Raw genomic sequence first — 17,528 nt, 5'->3', positions numbered from 1 at the left:
CATGCTAATGTGGGGCTCACGTGGGTGGATTCCAGGTGGGCATGGGCTCTGAGCGGGTTGGTACATGCGTTTTTATTGGGAACCCAGGTGGGCTTCCCAAATGGACCCATTCCACATCTCACATGGGTCCCATCTAGGCTTTGTATGCAGTGTACAACCCAGATAGGGCCCAAGTTTAACCCTTCCTGGTCCCATCACCGACCCTGCTGGGCATCCATAGATAGGGCCAACGAGGAAGCCAAGGACAAAACTTTCTGGTTCCCAGTTGGGCGACCCATACAAGACGGACATGTTAGCTGGGCAGTACTTACCAGAAGTGCTCCAAGGGAGGACAACCCGTGACCTGGCAAGTGACGGGATAGTGACGCACGTGGAGGCCCCACCTCACAACTTACTGGACTGGTATCAACAAGACAGAGCTATTTTGGGTGCACCTAGGTGGTTTTAATGTTATGGCATTTTTTTTGAGTATACTGTATTTCTGAAGCTATGTTTTGCAGCTAAATCTGGATAATGTGAATAAACAAGTTGAAACCGAGGCCCAATATTTGATAGTCGTGATGTTTGCGTGGGGGAGGATGGTGTGTTGCACATGACTGATTGCAGATAGCGTGTCGAATTAGCCCTGAAGGTTCAGCTTGATCATTCCTCATAAATATTCATGACAGAATAACAGCAATTAAAGCCTTTGTTGCCATTGGCATTCCTGCTGATTGGGATTTATCTGCAGATAAATCTCTGCCCTCGAACTCAGATGACAAAGATTGGTAAGCTTAGTAAGCAGCAAAATGCCACGTTGCTAAACCAGCATTCATCACGAGGCTCAGCGCTCGGGAAATATGGTGGCCCAGGAGCTTTGGTGGAATTGACTGTAAGAGGGAGGGAACTCTGGAACGCTGGAGTTCGGTAGGTGGTCCATGTGGGACCTGTATGGGTAGCCCAACGAGGAACCAGAAAGTTTTGTCCTCAGCACTACATCGCACTAGAGTGATGTGGGGGAGAGAGCGCCATCTACCCACACTAGAGAGATCAAGGCCAGTTGGGCTCTATCGGGGCCCCGGCTGCCAAAGGCTAGCAGCATGATCTGGATTTGAACCAGCGACCCTCTGATCACAGTGACAGCGCCTTTGTCATCAAGAAGTCCAGAATGGTCCAGCAGACTAACACTAGAATCTTTCCAAAATGGTTCTTTACGGAACCAAAAAAGGTTCTTCCATGTCCTCAGGGTTCCGTCAGCACACCCCTGACCAATCACAAGTCATGCACGTTCATTAGAATATTAGGACCACGCCCAGACCCCCGTTTAGAGAGTGTTTTGGGGGTGTTTGGGGATGAGGAGTGTTTTATCGGATTTCTGCTTCGTGTTTTCCAGTGAAGCTTCACTGAACGCTTCACTGAACGCTTCACTAAACACCCGAGTTTAGGATTATGTAAAAAAAGAAAATTCAGTATATCAGACTGTGTCCCAGCAGCTTTAATAGAATTTAGTTTAACTAGAATTTGAATGTCATTGGCATTTACATGGCATGTAACTGTGTCATAACGGTTATTCAGTTTTTTTTAATAGCAAAATTAGAAGACGGTTGGCGTCCTATCAAAACCTTGCCTTTTCATTTTTTACAAAAACACAAAACAAAACAACACCACCAGCTGCCGTTTACATCGTGTGAACGTGTCATGAGCGACGATCCAGCAGAAATGGTCTGAAAGGACTTGGAAAAAAAAAATCTGCAACACCTTTAATGAAGGGTAGCGTTCAGAAGGCTACATAACACCTACATTCACGGGACAAAAGTATTGGGACACCATCTCGTTTGTTCATTCTTTCATTCATTAATTTCCTCTGAAATGAGGCATCTTAAAAAGACTCTGTCCTGCTTCTCTTGCAGTGACATAGTCTCCTAAGCTTTCTCTTAGATTTTGGAGGAGCACTGCTGTGAGGATTTGATTGCATCCAGCGACAAGAGCGTTACTGAGGTCAGGAGGTTGGAGTGATGATCACACCCTCACCCCACCTCATCATTCCTCAACTCATCCTATTCAAAAGTATTGGATGGAGGACCATCACAACAGTTCTCCACTGCTCCACAGCTCAATGCTGTGTGTGTGTGTGTGGGGGGGGGTGTTATACCCCTCTAGCCCACACCTGGCACGCTGATCTGCTCCAAAGAGTCTGTTTCTATTCTATTGGGAGTACTTCTCTACAGGGTCTAGACAAGCTGTGTGTACATCTGTGTCAGCAATGGGTGCACCTTAAAGCAGCTGATGGCATTCATTAGAAGGGGTGTCCACAAACTTTTGGACATGTAGTGCTCCTACATATAGAAAGGGCTTATTCCAGCGGACACCTGCTGTAATAAGCCTTTATTAATGCTTGCGTACCGGAAAGGCTTATGTAGGTGTTACGTCTTATGCAGGCAGCCCTTCGTTAAGGTGTCACCACAATCTCTTTACAGTGACGTACATTAAAAATGTGGAAATACGAGGCTATAGCAACGCTATGCACTGTAATAAACGCTGTTAACATTTGGCACGATGCAGAGAGGAACGGCCTATGAGTGCAAGCCGTTGAGTCCGACGTTTGTGGATAATGAGGAGGCCCAACACACACACACATGGATAACAGTGTCTCCCCTTTGCTTTAGATTTTCCGTCTGTAAATGAGGTTCAGGTATCGTCATGACAACGTCCCGCTTCACACACTGCCATCCAGGACCCTATAGTTATACGACACAGCCTTTATAAGGTCCTATAAGTCCTCTGCAAATCTCATGTATGGTTGCCAGTGTGTGGGCAGTCTTCAGTACAGTAGCACTGTTAGCATATGGCGTGTGTGTGTGTGTGTGTGTGTGTGTGTGTGTGTGTGTGTGTGTGTGTGTGTGTGTGAGTATGCGTTTGGTGGCTTTGCTGTTCAAGCAGTCCGTGAGATACAAGCAATCCGTCGCAAAAAATAGGTCTCTAGGCTGTAGCAGCAGCAGCGTACTACTGTGTGCTCTCGGGACGTCTCGGGGCATGTCGTCGCGGGGAAGTGGGGCACTTTGGCAGCCCTTTAGGGCGGGCCTACACGATGCCTTCGCTGCGCTTACTCCTCCACACCACCAGGGCGGTCATGAGCAGAGTGACGAGAATCGGCACTACGATGAAAGGCCCCAGGATGCGGTTGGGCGGGTCGTGAAGCAGCCGGCCCGTCAGGGAGCAGTCATGGAAGTAGTGCCGGTGCACGCGGATGAAGAACTCGTCCACCAGCCTGTTGGGCCAGAAGCAGTTCATCTTCAGCGCCACCAGGAACGTGCAGTTCGTCAGCTCCCCGTAAAACCTTCCCGAGAATGAAGAAAAAGAGAGCGTTAATTGGAAAGTTCTGATTGGACGAGTCACTTTTTAAAGCATATACATAAATAACATATTTGGACAAAAGTATTGGGACACCTGCTTGTTCATTCAGTGTTTCGTCTGAAATCAAGGGTATTAAAAATAGGTCGGAGTAACCGTATCTCTACTGTCCAGAAATGATTGCATACACCTGCTCTTCAGGCTTTAATGGTCTGTTATGGAACCTGTACCAGCGTTCTCCAAACAGTTTGCTCAGCCTCGCAACAGCAGCTACTAGAAAAGCTCTGTCCCGCTCTGGTGCCCTTTCCCCCCTCTCTCCATGGGGTCAGGGGTGACCCCGGACACCCGCTGGTGTCCCGCATTCCGTTGGGGGAAAACGAGCCGTGCACTCTCTGCGCTCTCTGAAAGCTCGGGCTGCCATTCCCTGAGCCATCTTTATCCCTGCAGGGGAAATGCCACTACGGCCGGCTCACCCCGGAACAGCACTCACCATTAAAAGCATGCCGGCCAAGCCAGGCGCTCCGCACGAGGCCCGGCTGCGGTTATTAATAGACTGACCAGAGTGGACAGCTGGGGGGGTGTGGTGGGGGGGGGTAGGAGTACTGGACAGAGAACTAGAGAAAGTAAGAAGGAAGGACAGAGTGAGACCAGGTGAGAGAGAGAGAGAGAGAGAGAGAGAGAGAGAGAAGGAGTGAACCGAGAGTGAGAATGTGCGAGAGCGACAGAGTGAGAGAAAATCAGAGAGTGACAAAGGGAGAGAGGAAGTAACATCAGAGAGAAAGGGTGAGAGAGAGAGAGAGAGAGAGAGAGAGAAAGAAAGGGAGAGGGAGTGACAAGAGAGAGAGATAAAACAGAGTGACAGAGCAAGAAAGAGTGATAACAGAGAGTGAGAAAAATAAAGGGACGGCAGGAGAGAGAGAGTGATAGAAGATAGAGAAAGACAAGAGTGAGAGAGAGTGAGAGTGAAAAAGAACAGGTGACAGAAGGTAGGGGAGAAAGTATGGAGGAAGGAGTGACAGAAGGAGAGAGAGAGAGAGAGTGATAGGATAGAAAGAGTGAGAAAGTGAGAAAAAGAACAACAGAGTGAGAGTGATGGAAAGCAACTGACAGAAGAAGAAAGAGTGTGAGTGTGAGAGTGATATGAGTGAAATAGAGTGAGAGAAACAGAGTGTCAGAGAGACAGAAAAAGTGATAGAGGACAGAAAGAGTGATGGGGAGGGGCCGGAAAGAGTGATGAGGGACAGAAAGAGTGAAAAATCTAGTAAAAGAAGGAAGGGAAGAGTGAAAGAGTAATAGGAGAGGTAGAGTGAGAGAAATACAGGGTGTCGATGAATAAATAACACCAAAGAGTGACCGGAATGAAAGAGTGAGAAAAATAATGGGCCAGAGGAAGAGAGATAGTGAGAGAAGGAGTGACAGAAGGTGAAAAGGAGTACAAGCGTGAGAACGAGTAATAGAAGGAGAGAGAGAGAGTGAGAGAGAGAGAGAGAGAGAGTGATGAAGAGAGTGAGAGAATGAGTGACAGAGGAAGAGAGTGATTTAGAGTGAGAGAGAGTGAGCGAAAGATCGAGTGACAGAAGGAGAGAGATAGTAAGAAAACAAGTGACAGGAGAGAAAGAACGAGGGAGAGAGATAGAGAGAGAGTGAGTGAGAGAGAGAGCGAATGAGTGAGAGAGAGAGCGACAGAGAGAGAGAGAGAGAGAGAGAGAGAGTGACAGAGAGAGAGAGAGAGAGAGAGAGTGACAGAGAGAGTGACAGAGAGAGTGACAGAGAGAGAGAGAGAGAGAGAGAGTGTGAGAGCGTGCACGCGAGAGAGATGGCCTGAGTTTGGCAGTCGCGCTGGGCAGTGTTGTGAGCAGAGAGTGGACGATGTCCTCTGTCATCAGCGAGGGTCATTTCACTCCATCAAAGCCCCTCTAGCTACATCGGGGGAAAGTCACTGAGGCTGAAATGAAAGGAGTGTGTTCAGGCTCTCTCTCTCTCTCATTCACTCACTCACTCAGTGTAAACGCTGGGAGTGAGGGTATTGATTAGTACAGTAGCTGCGGGCAGTGTGTGATTAGACAGGCCTCTTCCAATAACACACCTGCGTCTGTAAACAAATGGCCAATATTTCACTAAATTAGAACAAGAGCATTTTACTGCTACTCAGAGATTACTACACACACACACACACACACATAGACACACACAGACATAGACGCACACAGGATCTCGTTGCCTAGAGGTAGATGGGGGAGCATTACTAAAGCCTATAGTCCATGAGGACCAGTCTGTGTGTGTATGTGTGTGTGTGTGTGTGTGTGTGTGTGTGTGTGTGTGTGCACAGAACCAATGCATATATGCAGAGCACACAGGGAGGGCTTCATACAGCTCAGCGCCGTCTGGGGCTCAGCCTTTGAGTACATCAGCCGAGCACGGATGGCACACCCATCTGGGGCCTGTATGGGTTTTGTATATGGGTTCCATGTTGGCCCCAGGGTCGATGATGGGACCAGGAGGGGTTAAACTCAGGCTCCAACTCAGGACCCATGTGAGATTAGGGTGGGCTGTAACGATGGGTCCTATTTGGGAAGCCCAACTGGGTCCCAGTAACAACACATGTACAAACCCATTTAGACCCCATGCCCACCTGGATCCACCCAGCCCAGGTTCCACCCATGTCAGCCCCACATGAGTGGGTTGGCTGGCTTGGTAGCCAACCTTAGCTACAGTGTACAGTTACAGCCACAACATTAAAACCACTGACTGGTGAAGTGAAGAGCATTGATGAACAGTCAGTTGTTGAAGGTGATGGAGGTGTTGAAGCAGGAAAAATGGAAAAGCTGAGACAATCTGAGACACTTCGACAAGAACCAAACTGGGATGTTCTAGACAATGACTAGGTCAGAACATCTCCAAAACATCTGGCCTTGGTCTTGAGGGGTGTTCCTGGTATGCAGTGGTCAGTACCCACCAAAAGTGCTCTAAGGAAGGACAAGCGGTGAACTGGTGGAAGGGTCATGGGCTCAAGGCTCTTACTGATGCTCATGGAGGTCCCACCCACCTTACGTCTTGTGGAGTCCTCCTCAATATTAGGCTGGTGGTCTTAATGTTATGGCTAATTTCTAACTGCATCGCTTTAATCGTTCCCTAAAGAATCATTCAAGAATTTATACTGAGGTCAGACATCTAGACTTGGACCGCAGTCCGGCAGGCCTTATTCATCACAGAGAACACCCTGGGGTGCCTCCATCGCCAGCAAGAACAGGCCAAGATAGCTCGTGTGAAAGCTGATTTGGGGGATCTAATTGTTGGGCCGTGGGTGGTCTCATTACTGGCCCGTCAGGTGCTGTTATGGTATAATTAGCCTGGCAAACGAGGAGAAGGCTGTGGAATTAGAGAACTGGCTGGTGTAATTTCTGCTGTCACGTCTGGAGCGAGGGTCATCTGGACTAGAAATTGGCCCGAATAACAAAGTGGTAAACAGACCAGAAGAGGAGCGCGAAAGCGTTGTCCCTCAGAACATCAGGAAACATCAGGGCCAGTTCTCCTGAACGTCTCGGCGTGTTTTGACAGGCTCTTCCACTCAAGCAGACTGTTTAAGTGACCGTTCGGATGAAAGCCACCGTTTCTCGCTCTCGTATCTCTAGTTGGGCAGCGCTTCACTTGGCTTCAGTTCCAAAGTAAACTGCTTACATGTGAAACGAGCTGTCTGTGCTAAGAGTGCGACCCAACAGAGGGCCTATAAACACTCGACATGACGTAACAGCAGCCTGGGAAGTCTCAGAACACGCCAGCGCGGCAAATGTGATGTTTCTCGAAGTTTCTCAGAACATCTTGATGATAACACAACGCAGAAATAGGGTCCGAGTTTTCTGAATCTGTAGACTCCGCCCATCTTTTTTTTGTACCTGACTCACTGTCTGAGTTACGACGCTGTGAAGACGATGCTGCACTTACTGGTCCTGATTTAGCAACACAGCAAATGGAAACAAAAGAGGCCTTAACGGGCCGGCACCGGTGTGGAGTGGGGCGGCAGTGAGGCTCAGTGGTTAGAGCACCAGGCTATTGATGACTGGGTTTTAGTGATGGTGCTCACTGTCCACTATGTGTGTGCGTGTTCACAGGTTAAATTCCAGCCAATATGAGTGTGTTTGTCCATTTGTAATATGCATGGGGTTGTACACTGCATACAGGGCCTAGATGGGACCCATGTAAGATTAGGGTGGGCTGTAACAATGAGGCCATATTTGAGAAGCCTAACTGTGTTCCATCTGGGCCTAACAACCCCATGCCCACCTGGATCCACCTAGCCCAGGTTCCACCCATGTGAGCCCCACATGAGCTTGTTAGCCAACCTTATCTACAGTGTACAATTACAGCCACAACATTAAAACCACTGACTGCTAAAGTGAAGAGCGCTCATGATCGGTTCCAGAGGCTACACCTGTCAAGGGGTGGATCTACATATCATATGCATGGGGTTTTCATATATGCATAATATATCAATTAACTCTTTCTAAAGGCTTCCAGGGGTCTTCCAGGGGTTTTTCAGGGTTCATTTCAGTTCATTGTTATAGTCTGGCCTTTTATAAAGAACTCTGATCCATGTTTTGTTGTTTTTTTTTTTGACGGGCCTGGTTGCTAAAAAACCTTCTCTGAGCCCGTTCAAGTCACCAGATTGAATTTCCAAATGGTTTAACACCACTAAATATAGCCAGCCAGAGAGATTGCAGAGTGCCGGGGACAAAGCTCTGCACGGTCATGGGACTGTGCTGATTGTTATCAACCTTGACACTGCACCCACCACCAGGTCCTCCAGGTTTTCAGACCAGGAGTTTGTTTCTTTTTTTTTTTTCTTTTTTTAGATGCAATTTCAGATTCTAAAGGTAGGTGATGCAGCTAAGATATGACATCACAACACTCGAAGCCACATCCACCATGCACAATATCCCAATTCGACAGCGAGAGCAGGGAGCTATAGAGGCTCGTTTTAAAAAAAATGGGGAAGCAATGATGCTGTAATGAAGAAACAGAGCCAGGAGTCACTGCACAGTAGAATAGTGCACCACCACCCCAGAGTCTGCTGAATCTGAAACCTCAAGTCAAACCGGGAACCAGGGGGTTCAGGCGGTAATGCGGTGAGGCGGTATCTCAAAATGAGGGCGGTTTGGCTCTGAAAACAGGTGTGGAAAACAACCAAGCCCTCTGTATCTGCGAGTTTAGCGACGCCCAGTTTGAATGGAAAGGCCTAGCAAGCAAACCCGGATGAGCCAGTCTACTAAACAAGCCTGAAAACGGTCAAATACACTCCTAAGACCGTTCCCTCGACTGTGCTGAGGCCTTATCCTCTAAACAGGTGTGATTTGAGCCTCAGTTAGCTTAGATAGCCGGCTACGAGTCCGAACCCGGCAGAACCGGTCTCTCATTTCACCTTTCTGATCCTCCCAATACACCAGTCACTCCACTTCGCTCTCAGACACTAGGTTTATATGGTCAGCAGTGGGTCAGCGGCAGGTAAACTGGGCTGTCTGAGACTCGGCGGAGCTGTAGCTGAGATAATTAAGCAAAGGCTAGCTTAGCGAGTGGCTACAGATCCAAAAACAGATTTCTGTCTGAGATCTCATTCTCGTCTAGACGTTTACAAGTGGGCTGTCTGTCAGGCAGGCCCAAGTTTGTTCTGTGGTGAGCAGACTGTTATCCTGCTAACTACGCTAATGCTAACAGCTGTTAACACGCGTAATGGTCAGAGTGCCAGATTTTAAAGTGGGCGGTGTTCACTTCTTCACCCTGTGAGCAAAATGAATATTGTATTTGGTCATTTTTAGTTTGAAAAAAATGACCAAAGGATCAGGATGAGCCTGGAGCGTAATACGGTAATACAGTGTACGGCGGTATTGGGGGTGAGGGGGGTGTATCGGTATGGAAAGTGGATACCGCCCGACCCAGCCCACCAGCAGTCCTCTCAGACAGTGTTCTTGATCTTCCAGAACTCCACTTGACCTCCGCTGTTCATGGAAGCTTCCATATCTTAATCACTTCCCGAGAACTAAAGGCGGAATATTGAAGCGTAGGCCGCTGCGACTGAAACGCACTCACACACACACACACACACACACTACTGTGCACTCTCAATCAAAGTCATTAACGTCACATTAAGTGTTTTTCTGTCCTGCTGTGTTTCGCTCAGAGCAGAGTGCATGCAAACAATCTCACCAGCCCCGGGATCAGAGTGGGAGGGATATGTGTGTGTGTGTGTGTGTGTGTGTGTGTGTGTGTGTGTGTGTGTGTGTGTGTGTGTGTGTGTGTGTGTGTGGCCCACAGGTGGCTTATACAGATATGATAATCGCAAATGAGGAAAATGTTGTTGGCTATAGAGCTGCTGTGTTTATATATGCGGAGGAATTAATGAGGTTTCTTGAAATGGCTACAATGTGAGTGTATATATTTATATTTTTTATAAAGGAATATATAAGCAAGATGCATCTACACACACACACACACACATGTATATTATAATTATATTCACAACATCCTAACTACGATGGATACCTATGTGGGTTTCTACGACTTAGTAAGGCATGAGAACAAGAGCTTAGAACTTAATTCTTAAACTCTTAATACCTAATTATCTCACTCTCTCACCTTACTAAGTAGTGGCCACAACTTAATTAACTCGCTTTTACAGGTTACTAAATGATGGGAACGAGATCCTAAGTCATGGCCACGACTAAATAAGTCGTGGGAACAAGAGCTGGTCTTACTAAGCCGTGGACGTGACTTAGAAACTTGTTCCCATGTTTACTAACTTGTGGCCACTACTTAATTATCTCACTCTCACACCTTGCTAAATTGTGGCCACAACTTTATTTAGGAGGAATGAGACGTGGGACCGAGATCCCAAAGCCGTGGCCTAAGTAACTTAGTATGGCACGGGAACAAGAGCTGGTCTTACTAAACTGTGGCCACTACTTAATTATCTCACTCTCACACCTTGCTAAGTTGTGCCCAACTTAATTAACTTAATCAACTTGCTTCCACGGGTTACTAAGTTGTGGGAACTAGATCCCAAAGTTGTGGCCACAACTTAGTAAGGCGTGGGAACAAGATTCGTAGTTGACTTAGTAAGTCCTGGCCACGACGTAATATTGTTAATTATGTTGTTCCCACGCCTTATCTTGACAATGAGATCCTAAGTCATGGCCACAACTTAGTAAAGCGTGGGAACGAGATAATTTAGGTATGGCAATGACTAACAATCTCATTCCTACGAGATTTATTGGTTTTATTTATGTATTATTCATGGATATAATCATCATGACATGACGAACAAGTAAGCACAAAGCAGCAAAGGATCCAGGAAATTATAGCCCCTCTCTCTCTCTCTCTCTCTCTGTATCAGACAGCAGCCAGTCAAGGCTGCTTCTTCTCAAGAGCAGATGGAGCCCATGTGGAGAACAGTGGCGCCTCATTGAGTGCCAGCAGGGGGTATCGGAACCAAGGGCTAGAGATCGGCCTCCAGCAGCTCAGCAGCGTTTATTAGGGAACCCGGCTGAAGGAGAAGGCCTCTCCGGCAGGGTGCTGATTTCTTGAGAGGCACGTTCGTGGCTAAAAATATCGCCCAATATTTCACTCCCAGCCTCTGACTCTTCTGAGTACAATTCCTAAATGGAGTGTCTCACCTTTTGTTCGACTGGCGACAGATTTAGCCCTCTCAGAAGAGAAGAAAAAGACCTTCGCCAGCTGGTGCTTTGTAGACCAGTGGAGTCAGTGCGGCTAAATCTAGAGAGGCTAATTGAAGTCTAGGAGGTTAGCAGGAAGGTCACGCTGACTACACTTCAGGCCTGGCTTTGTGAAGTTCTAATGACCAGCAGAGACGAGTGTTTACAGCAACTGGTGTGTGTTTATTGAGGTCTGTGATGTCACAAGGCTACAGCCTTCTAGCCCCACCCATAAAATTATGTGGCGTGTCGCCGGTTCACCGGTGGTCTGCATAACAGAAACATGCCTAGTGTTGGTCGAATGCTGGTTTAGCTAGTCACCCCTAGAATGCCAGTGCTGTTTTTTCTGGTGACTACGGAGCCCTGCTGGTGACATTCCACATAAAACAACTTAATTATCTTGTTCCAACAAAGTAACCCATGGGAACGCAATAATTAAGTCATGGCCACAACTTAGTAATCCATGGGAATGCAATAATCAAGTTGTGGCCACAACTTAGTAAGGCATGGGAAGAGATAATTGGGTCATGGCTACAAGTCAGTAAAGCGTGGGAACAGGATAAATCATGGCTACAACTTAGTAACCCATTGGAAAGCGATAATTAAGTCGAGGCCACAACTTAGTAAGACGTGGGAGTGAGATAATTAGGTTATGGCTACAACTCTGTAAAGCGTGGGAACAAGATAAGTCATGGCTACAACTTAGTAAGGTGTGGGAACAAGATAATTAAGTCATAGCTACAACTTAGTAACCCATGGGAAATAATTAAGTCATGGCCACAACTTAGTAAGGTGTGGGAACAAGATAATTAAGTCATAGCTACAACTTAGTAACCCATGGGAAATAATTAAGTTGTGGCCACAACTTAGTAAGGTGTGGGAACAAGATAACTTGTGGCTACATCTTAGTAACCCATGGCAAAACAATAATTAAGTCATGGCCACAACCAGTAAGGGGTGGGAACAAGATAATTAAGTCATAGTTACAACTTAGTAACCCATGGGAATGCATTAATTAAGTTGTGGCTACAACTAAGTAAGGCATGATAACGAGATTCTAAGTCAACTTAGTAAGTCGTGGTGGTCATGACTTAATTGTCTTGTCATGGGAATGAGATAATGAAGTCGTGGCCATGACTACGGATCTCATTACCATGAGTTTTACTAGTTTTATTTAGGTGGGATGTCACCAGCCATGCTAATCTATGCAATTCTTCTTGTGTTTGTTTTGTGATAAAAATACATGCATATTATTAATATTTATTATTTTAGCATAGAGAGTGTCCATTTTACAGCTCTCTGTATCAGGAGATTAGCATGCTAATGATACATTTTCAGGGTTTGGGTTGGCTAGGGGTGGTGGGGCCCAGGGTAATCTCTTTTCATGGGGCCCAAAATCCCTGGCAACGCCCCTGTACATGTACGTAGATAAATATGATGCTCTGCTTTAACCTGAAGATTCATACGTGTTTTATTGATCTGCGAACAATTTAATATACAATAACAATCATCATTTACGTCAGCGTTTTCCGACTGATTCATTTCAGCATTAGCAGTAAAACCCAAGGTGGGCTGCTGAGGGCTGAATTAAACAGATGGGATATGGTTGTGCACAATGAGCCTTTTTACGCTCATTCTGAATCTAATTCTCTCCATGTGGGAAAATATTGCAGGAGTTAAATGGCCTCTGCCGGTTTACTTTCAATCATTTCTTTCTGGGTTCAGAGCCTTCCTTGGAAAAGTCAAGGCCGAGTGTGTCCGCCTGCAAATGACCCAGTGCACAGCAGGGCGGCTGGGGAGGGCAGTCTGCCTGTGTGGACGGCAATGTTCCACATTGTGGTGACCCATGCTGGTGTCCTGCTCCTTTGATCTTGCAGTAATAGCCTCGGTAAACCACAACTGATTGGCCTTGGAGCAGTCAGAGCCTTGCCAGTCGCCACTGCAGCCTCTGTGTGGGATGGGGGGGGGGGGGGGGGGGGGCGCTCATGTGCATTATTGAGCAGGCGAGTGGATGAGCTCATGGTGGGAGTCAGGGGCCATGCATATTTCAATGAGCTCTTTAACGGCTGAGAGGTGTCGAAGCCAGGGCTTGGCGACGGCACACCTTGGCCTTGCCAAAAGAGTACCCTGACGCCATGGGTCATACTGCGCAGCAGAGCAGCGCAGCATCTGGACGCGAGGAGGAAGCTTGCCGGCAGTGCTAAGCAATGCTCTTTGCAGGGAGTGAGCTGTTATGCTAATGTCGAAGCATTAGGCAGTTCCTGTTTGACCCAACTGGACAGACTCTGGCCAGACCCTGCTTGATCGTTAGTGGAGTCCAAACTTTGGACGTCGCCACTGCTGTGGTTTATAGTTGGTCAATCCCTTAGCCACCCCCTCACAACTGGCCTTGTCCAGGGGCTATTCCTGCACCAGTCCACTGCAGAACACTCGTTCACCCATGCAGAAGAACATGGTGCAAAGTAGAAGAAGTTCCACCGGTGATTCCACCAGAAAGCCTACACCGAGGCGCTGCTTGCCGCCAAGCAAGGCAGGCAATGGCTTAGGGTCCCAGGCCAGTGGTGAGGGGGTGGCTGAGGGCTGACCAACTTTAGACTACAGCAGTAGTGGGCCGCTGAGCTCCTCCCTAACGGGCCCCACCTGGAGCTGATCAGGATAGCATGCTCCAGGAGGGCTTTGAAAAGAGCTCACATGAGGAGGTACGTGGAGAGAAAGAAAGCTAAGCCCGAGGACACTACTGTCTCCCCCTGTCCACTCGGGCCGTCAGTTAAGTTTGTCCAGCCTGCATCTGTGTGCCAAGCCACAACCTCAAAGCTCTCGTGGCTTCTTTTATAAATAAAGTCTACCCAAAACTTCTAATTCGAAGCTCGAGGAAAACTTTCTAAGACAAGACTTGCGTTTACCCACAGGGCACGTTCTGCCTGTAGCCGCTTGCAGCCGCAACACGGTCAAGGTCAACCTTGTCCATCACAGCAAGTATTACTCATGGTTAGCATAATAAATGACTCACTGTTGAAAGGGGGAGGCAAACAAACCAGATAAACAGGCCAAACTTTTAATTAAGGGGACACGTTCAGGCAAGTGAGACACATCAGCGAGCTTGCTGTGTGTCATGACTGACTGGTCTAATTAACAGTATCAGCGGGGCAGACTCGTTCCTCTGAACACACAACACCACAACCCCCCCCCCGAACGGCCGAGGCCGACGCAATAGCCCGGGAGCGTGACAACAAACGCGACGAACAAACAGTCGCTTCCCACACAGCTGCCTCTGCAAATTCCTGAGAGCTCCACGGCAAACACTGACGCCGGTTTTGTGAACACACCTTTCCGCTGGATGTGAAAAAAGCCTCTTCTGATTGTGGGTCAGCTTACGGCTCCAGAAAAGAGCAGGCCAGTGCTGCGAGGGAGCCAATTTGACCCAAACAGCCCTCTTAATATGCAAATCCCTAAGAAAAGCTGTACATCTGCAACCGGCTTTGCGTAAACCTGCGGCGTAAACCGCGGCCGGTGAAGGATCGGATGCAGCGTGGGCAGACTGTAGTGTGGTCACAAAGCGGATGTGTTAAGCTGCCTAAGATACCCTAAGATACCCTTTATTGATTGTGCTTAAAGCAACACTATGTAGCATTACAATCATGCTGATGCTCCCCTGACTTTTAATCAGGAGAATAGCGTCTTTATCTTGGCTGCTCTGGGCTCAGCATGCTGCTCACTGCACTATGTAACTCTGGTGAAGCAGGCAGGACAGTACAGTGCTCACGAGAACGGCGGAACGACGCTTAACCCGAGGCGCCATTGCGTAAAATCCTGCACGTTTACTCCAACGCCTCAGTCCACACTCCGAGATGGCATCTCTGGGCTCTCCCAGCTTGTCCAGAAATGCACGTGTAAAGCGTGACAATACTTTTGTCCCAAGTACTTTTGGCCATCTGCTCGTATTTCCATGGCAACATCCTCAGCAATTTATTTACAGCAATGGCACTACCTACTATCAGAGCACCGTTGGGGGGGAAACAACTTCGGAAGCTCTGGTGGATCCATTAGCCCAGGACTAGGACTGGGAAGCACTGGCGAACTACTCCACACCAACTTAACCCGACCTTAGCACGACTTGACCGAAACCCCACGTCAGCAGTTTGAGCTGTGCCTGCGGCGATGACAGGATGGCGAGTGGTAGGTCACTGAGGACGAGGACTGCCTTGAGCACTTGTGACAGGGAACTGCTGACAACGGCAGCCTTAGTCGGCCTGGCTGGTACACCAGTGTCACTTCTCTTGACCGTCCCCTGGACGTGCCCTGAACGTGGCGGCTCCTGAGTACGCTCAGGGCTGGTTTTGTCTCTATGTGCAACTAAGCTACTTTTTAACAGCGGCGAAGTATCAGGGGAAGTTCTGGTGCTTTGTGGAGCAGCTAGATTAGCTCTTTTTCCGTCAACCCCCCCGAACAAGACAGATGAGCATTTGGTTATGAGGCAACCTAGGACCGGTGCACCCTTGGGAGGTAACGACTCCGGAGCTCCGGCTGACAGCTCACTCAAGGCTCGGCTGTAGTAACAGACAGTAGAAGGGGAAAGTGGAAGTGCCGGTATTCTCAGAGCAGCAGAGGAAACTGCCCTTCGTTGCCCTTGCTATCCAGAGTGTTGAAAAATTCATGCACGAGTGTCAGCGGCATGGAGGCTCACTGCTAAGAGGTTGCTGACTCTGGTGTTGAACCTGAGCGCTCGGAAACGCGTTGAAGGTTTAGAAGGCTGGCTTTACAGCGTGGACTCGAGTCTATGTAGGACACGTTCGCAAAGCCGAAAGAGGCCGGGAAGAGGAGCAGGAAGTATAAGAGGCTTAAAGTGTTCCCTGGGCTTCAGCACTTTGAGTGGGGGGAGGTGTGTGTTACCTTCCACCGGTCTGCGAAGGTCTGTGGGAGATGGAAATGGTAGAACGTGAAATGAGAAGCACTGGTGGAGTACTCACTCGACTGTGTCCTCCCAGCTGCACCAGTGGCCCTGGTCCAGAGCTTCCATGTCCAGCTTGAACTTGCCCAGGCAGAACTCCTCGATGGCGTACTCATAATGGTTGCTACATGCCATCGCCGCTGCACAGAGGACCGCTGCAGGAAAGAGAGGCAATGATATCAGGACAAAAGTATTTGGACACCTGCTCATTTATTGTTTCTTCTGAAATCAAAACAAAAAGTTGTCCTGCTTTTTTCTTGGAGTAACTGTCTCTACTGTCCAGATGTGAGGATTTGATTGCATTCAGAAAAGCATAAGGATGACCAGGATGACCTCCTGGCATTCAGTGAAGTCAGGATGACCACCCCACCTTTTCCCCAACTCAGAACAAACACATGATCCTCAGGCTACGACATGCTCAAAATGCTCTAATGCACACCAGAAAAGGGGGTCCTATTACACCTGTTTCAGCATCATTTGAATCCTCGTATTGGTTTTTAATAGGAGTTTAATGGCTTAGCACCTTAGCACAGTCTCGGAATATGGTTTCATTCATGCTCCAATACTGTGAAGCTCAATAATCCTTGTGGTTTTCAGTCCTAACTAATTTAGTATGTATTTAATATTATGGTCATTCATTTTGAATCATTTATTAATATTCCTAATTGATGTATTTTATTCGATTTTCATTTTATGCTGGTTTTTATTGGCCTGTTTTTAATAGTGATAACACTAGCAACAGTAGCAGTAATAGTAGTAGTAGTGGTAGTTGTCCTGACAGTAATAGTAGTGATAGGCTAGTAGCAGCAGTAATAGCAGTCCTGAGAGCAGTAGTAGTAGCAGTAATAGTAGAAGCAGTAGTAATAGCAGTAGTAGTAGTAGTAGTAGTAGTAGTAGTAGAAGTAGTAGTAGCAGTAGTAATAGCAGTAGTAGTAGCAGTAGTAGTAGCAGCAGTAGTAGTAGAAGTAGTAGTAATAGCAGTAGTAGTAGTAGTAGTAGTAGCAGTAGCAGTAGTAGACTAGTAGTAGCAGTAATAGCAGCAGTAGTAGTTGTCCTGACAGTAGTAGTAGAAGTACTAGGCTAGTAGTAGCAGTAATAGCAGCAGTAGTAGTTGTCCTGACAGTAGTAGCAGTAGTAGCAGTAGTAGACTAGTAGTAACAGTAATAGCAGCAGTAGTAGTTGTCCTGACAGTAGTAGTAGTGGTAGAAGTAGTAGTAGTAGACTAGTAGTTGTAGTAATAGCAGCAGTAGTAGTTGTCCTGGCAGTAGTAGTAGTGGTAGTAGCAGCAGTAGTAGTAGAAGTAGTAGTAGTAGCAGCAGTAGTTGTCCTGGCAGTAGTAGTAGTGGTAGAAGTAGTAATCTTACTAGCAGTACTAGCTATAGTACCAGTATATGTATTAGTAGTAATGGTAGCAGGATTAGGGGCATCAGTAGTAGCAGCAGCAGTAATAGTAGCACTACTGGTAGTAGCAGGAGCAGTAACAGCAGTTGCAGTAATAGCAGCAGTAGTAGCTACAGGTTAAACTACAGGGTTCCTGAACAGGGATT

At 47.5% G+C, this 17,528-nt stretch overlaps 1 protein-coding gene across 1 annotated transcript in view; it reads right to left on the bottom strand.

Moving 5' to 3' along the window:
* Nucleotides 1-1,471: 1,471 nt before the first annotated feature.
* The window catches only part of ramp1 (receptor activity modifying protein 1), a 37,662-nt gene continuing 21,605 nt past the window's right edge, over nt 1,472-17,528 (bottom strand). The window contains exons 2-3 of the mRNA XM_072685272.1: nt 16,001-16,136; nt 1,472-3,316 (exon numbers count right to left, since the gene is read on the bottom strand). Of these exons, the coding sequence (XP_072541373.1) occupies nt 3,061-3,316; nt 16,001-16,136 (392 nt within the window). The 3' untranslated portion in view covers nt 1,472-3,060. The remainder of the gene's footprint in view (nt 3,317-16,000; nt 16,137-17,528) is intronic.

This window comes from Salminus brasiliensis, chromosome 8 (genome assembly GCF_030463535.1).
Source record: "Salminus brasiliensis chromosome 8, fSalBra1.hap2, whole genome shotgun sequence".
NCBI lineage: Eukaryota > Metazoa > Chordata > Actinopteri > Characiformes > Bryconidae > Salminus > Salminus brasiliensis.
The sequence above is the reverse complement of the archived record's forward strand: the minus strand, read 5'-3'. Positions and strand labels throughout refer to the sequence as shown.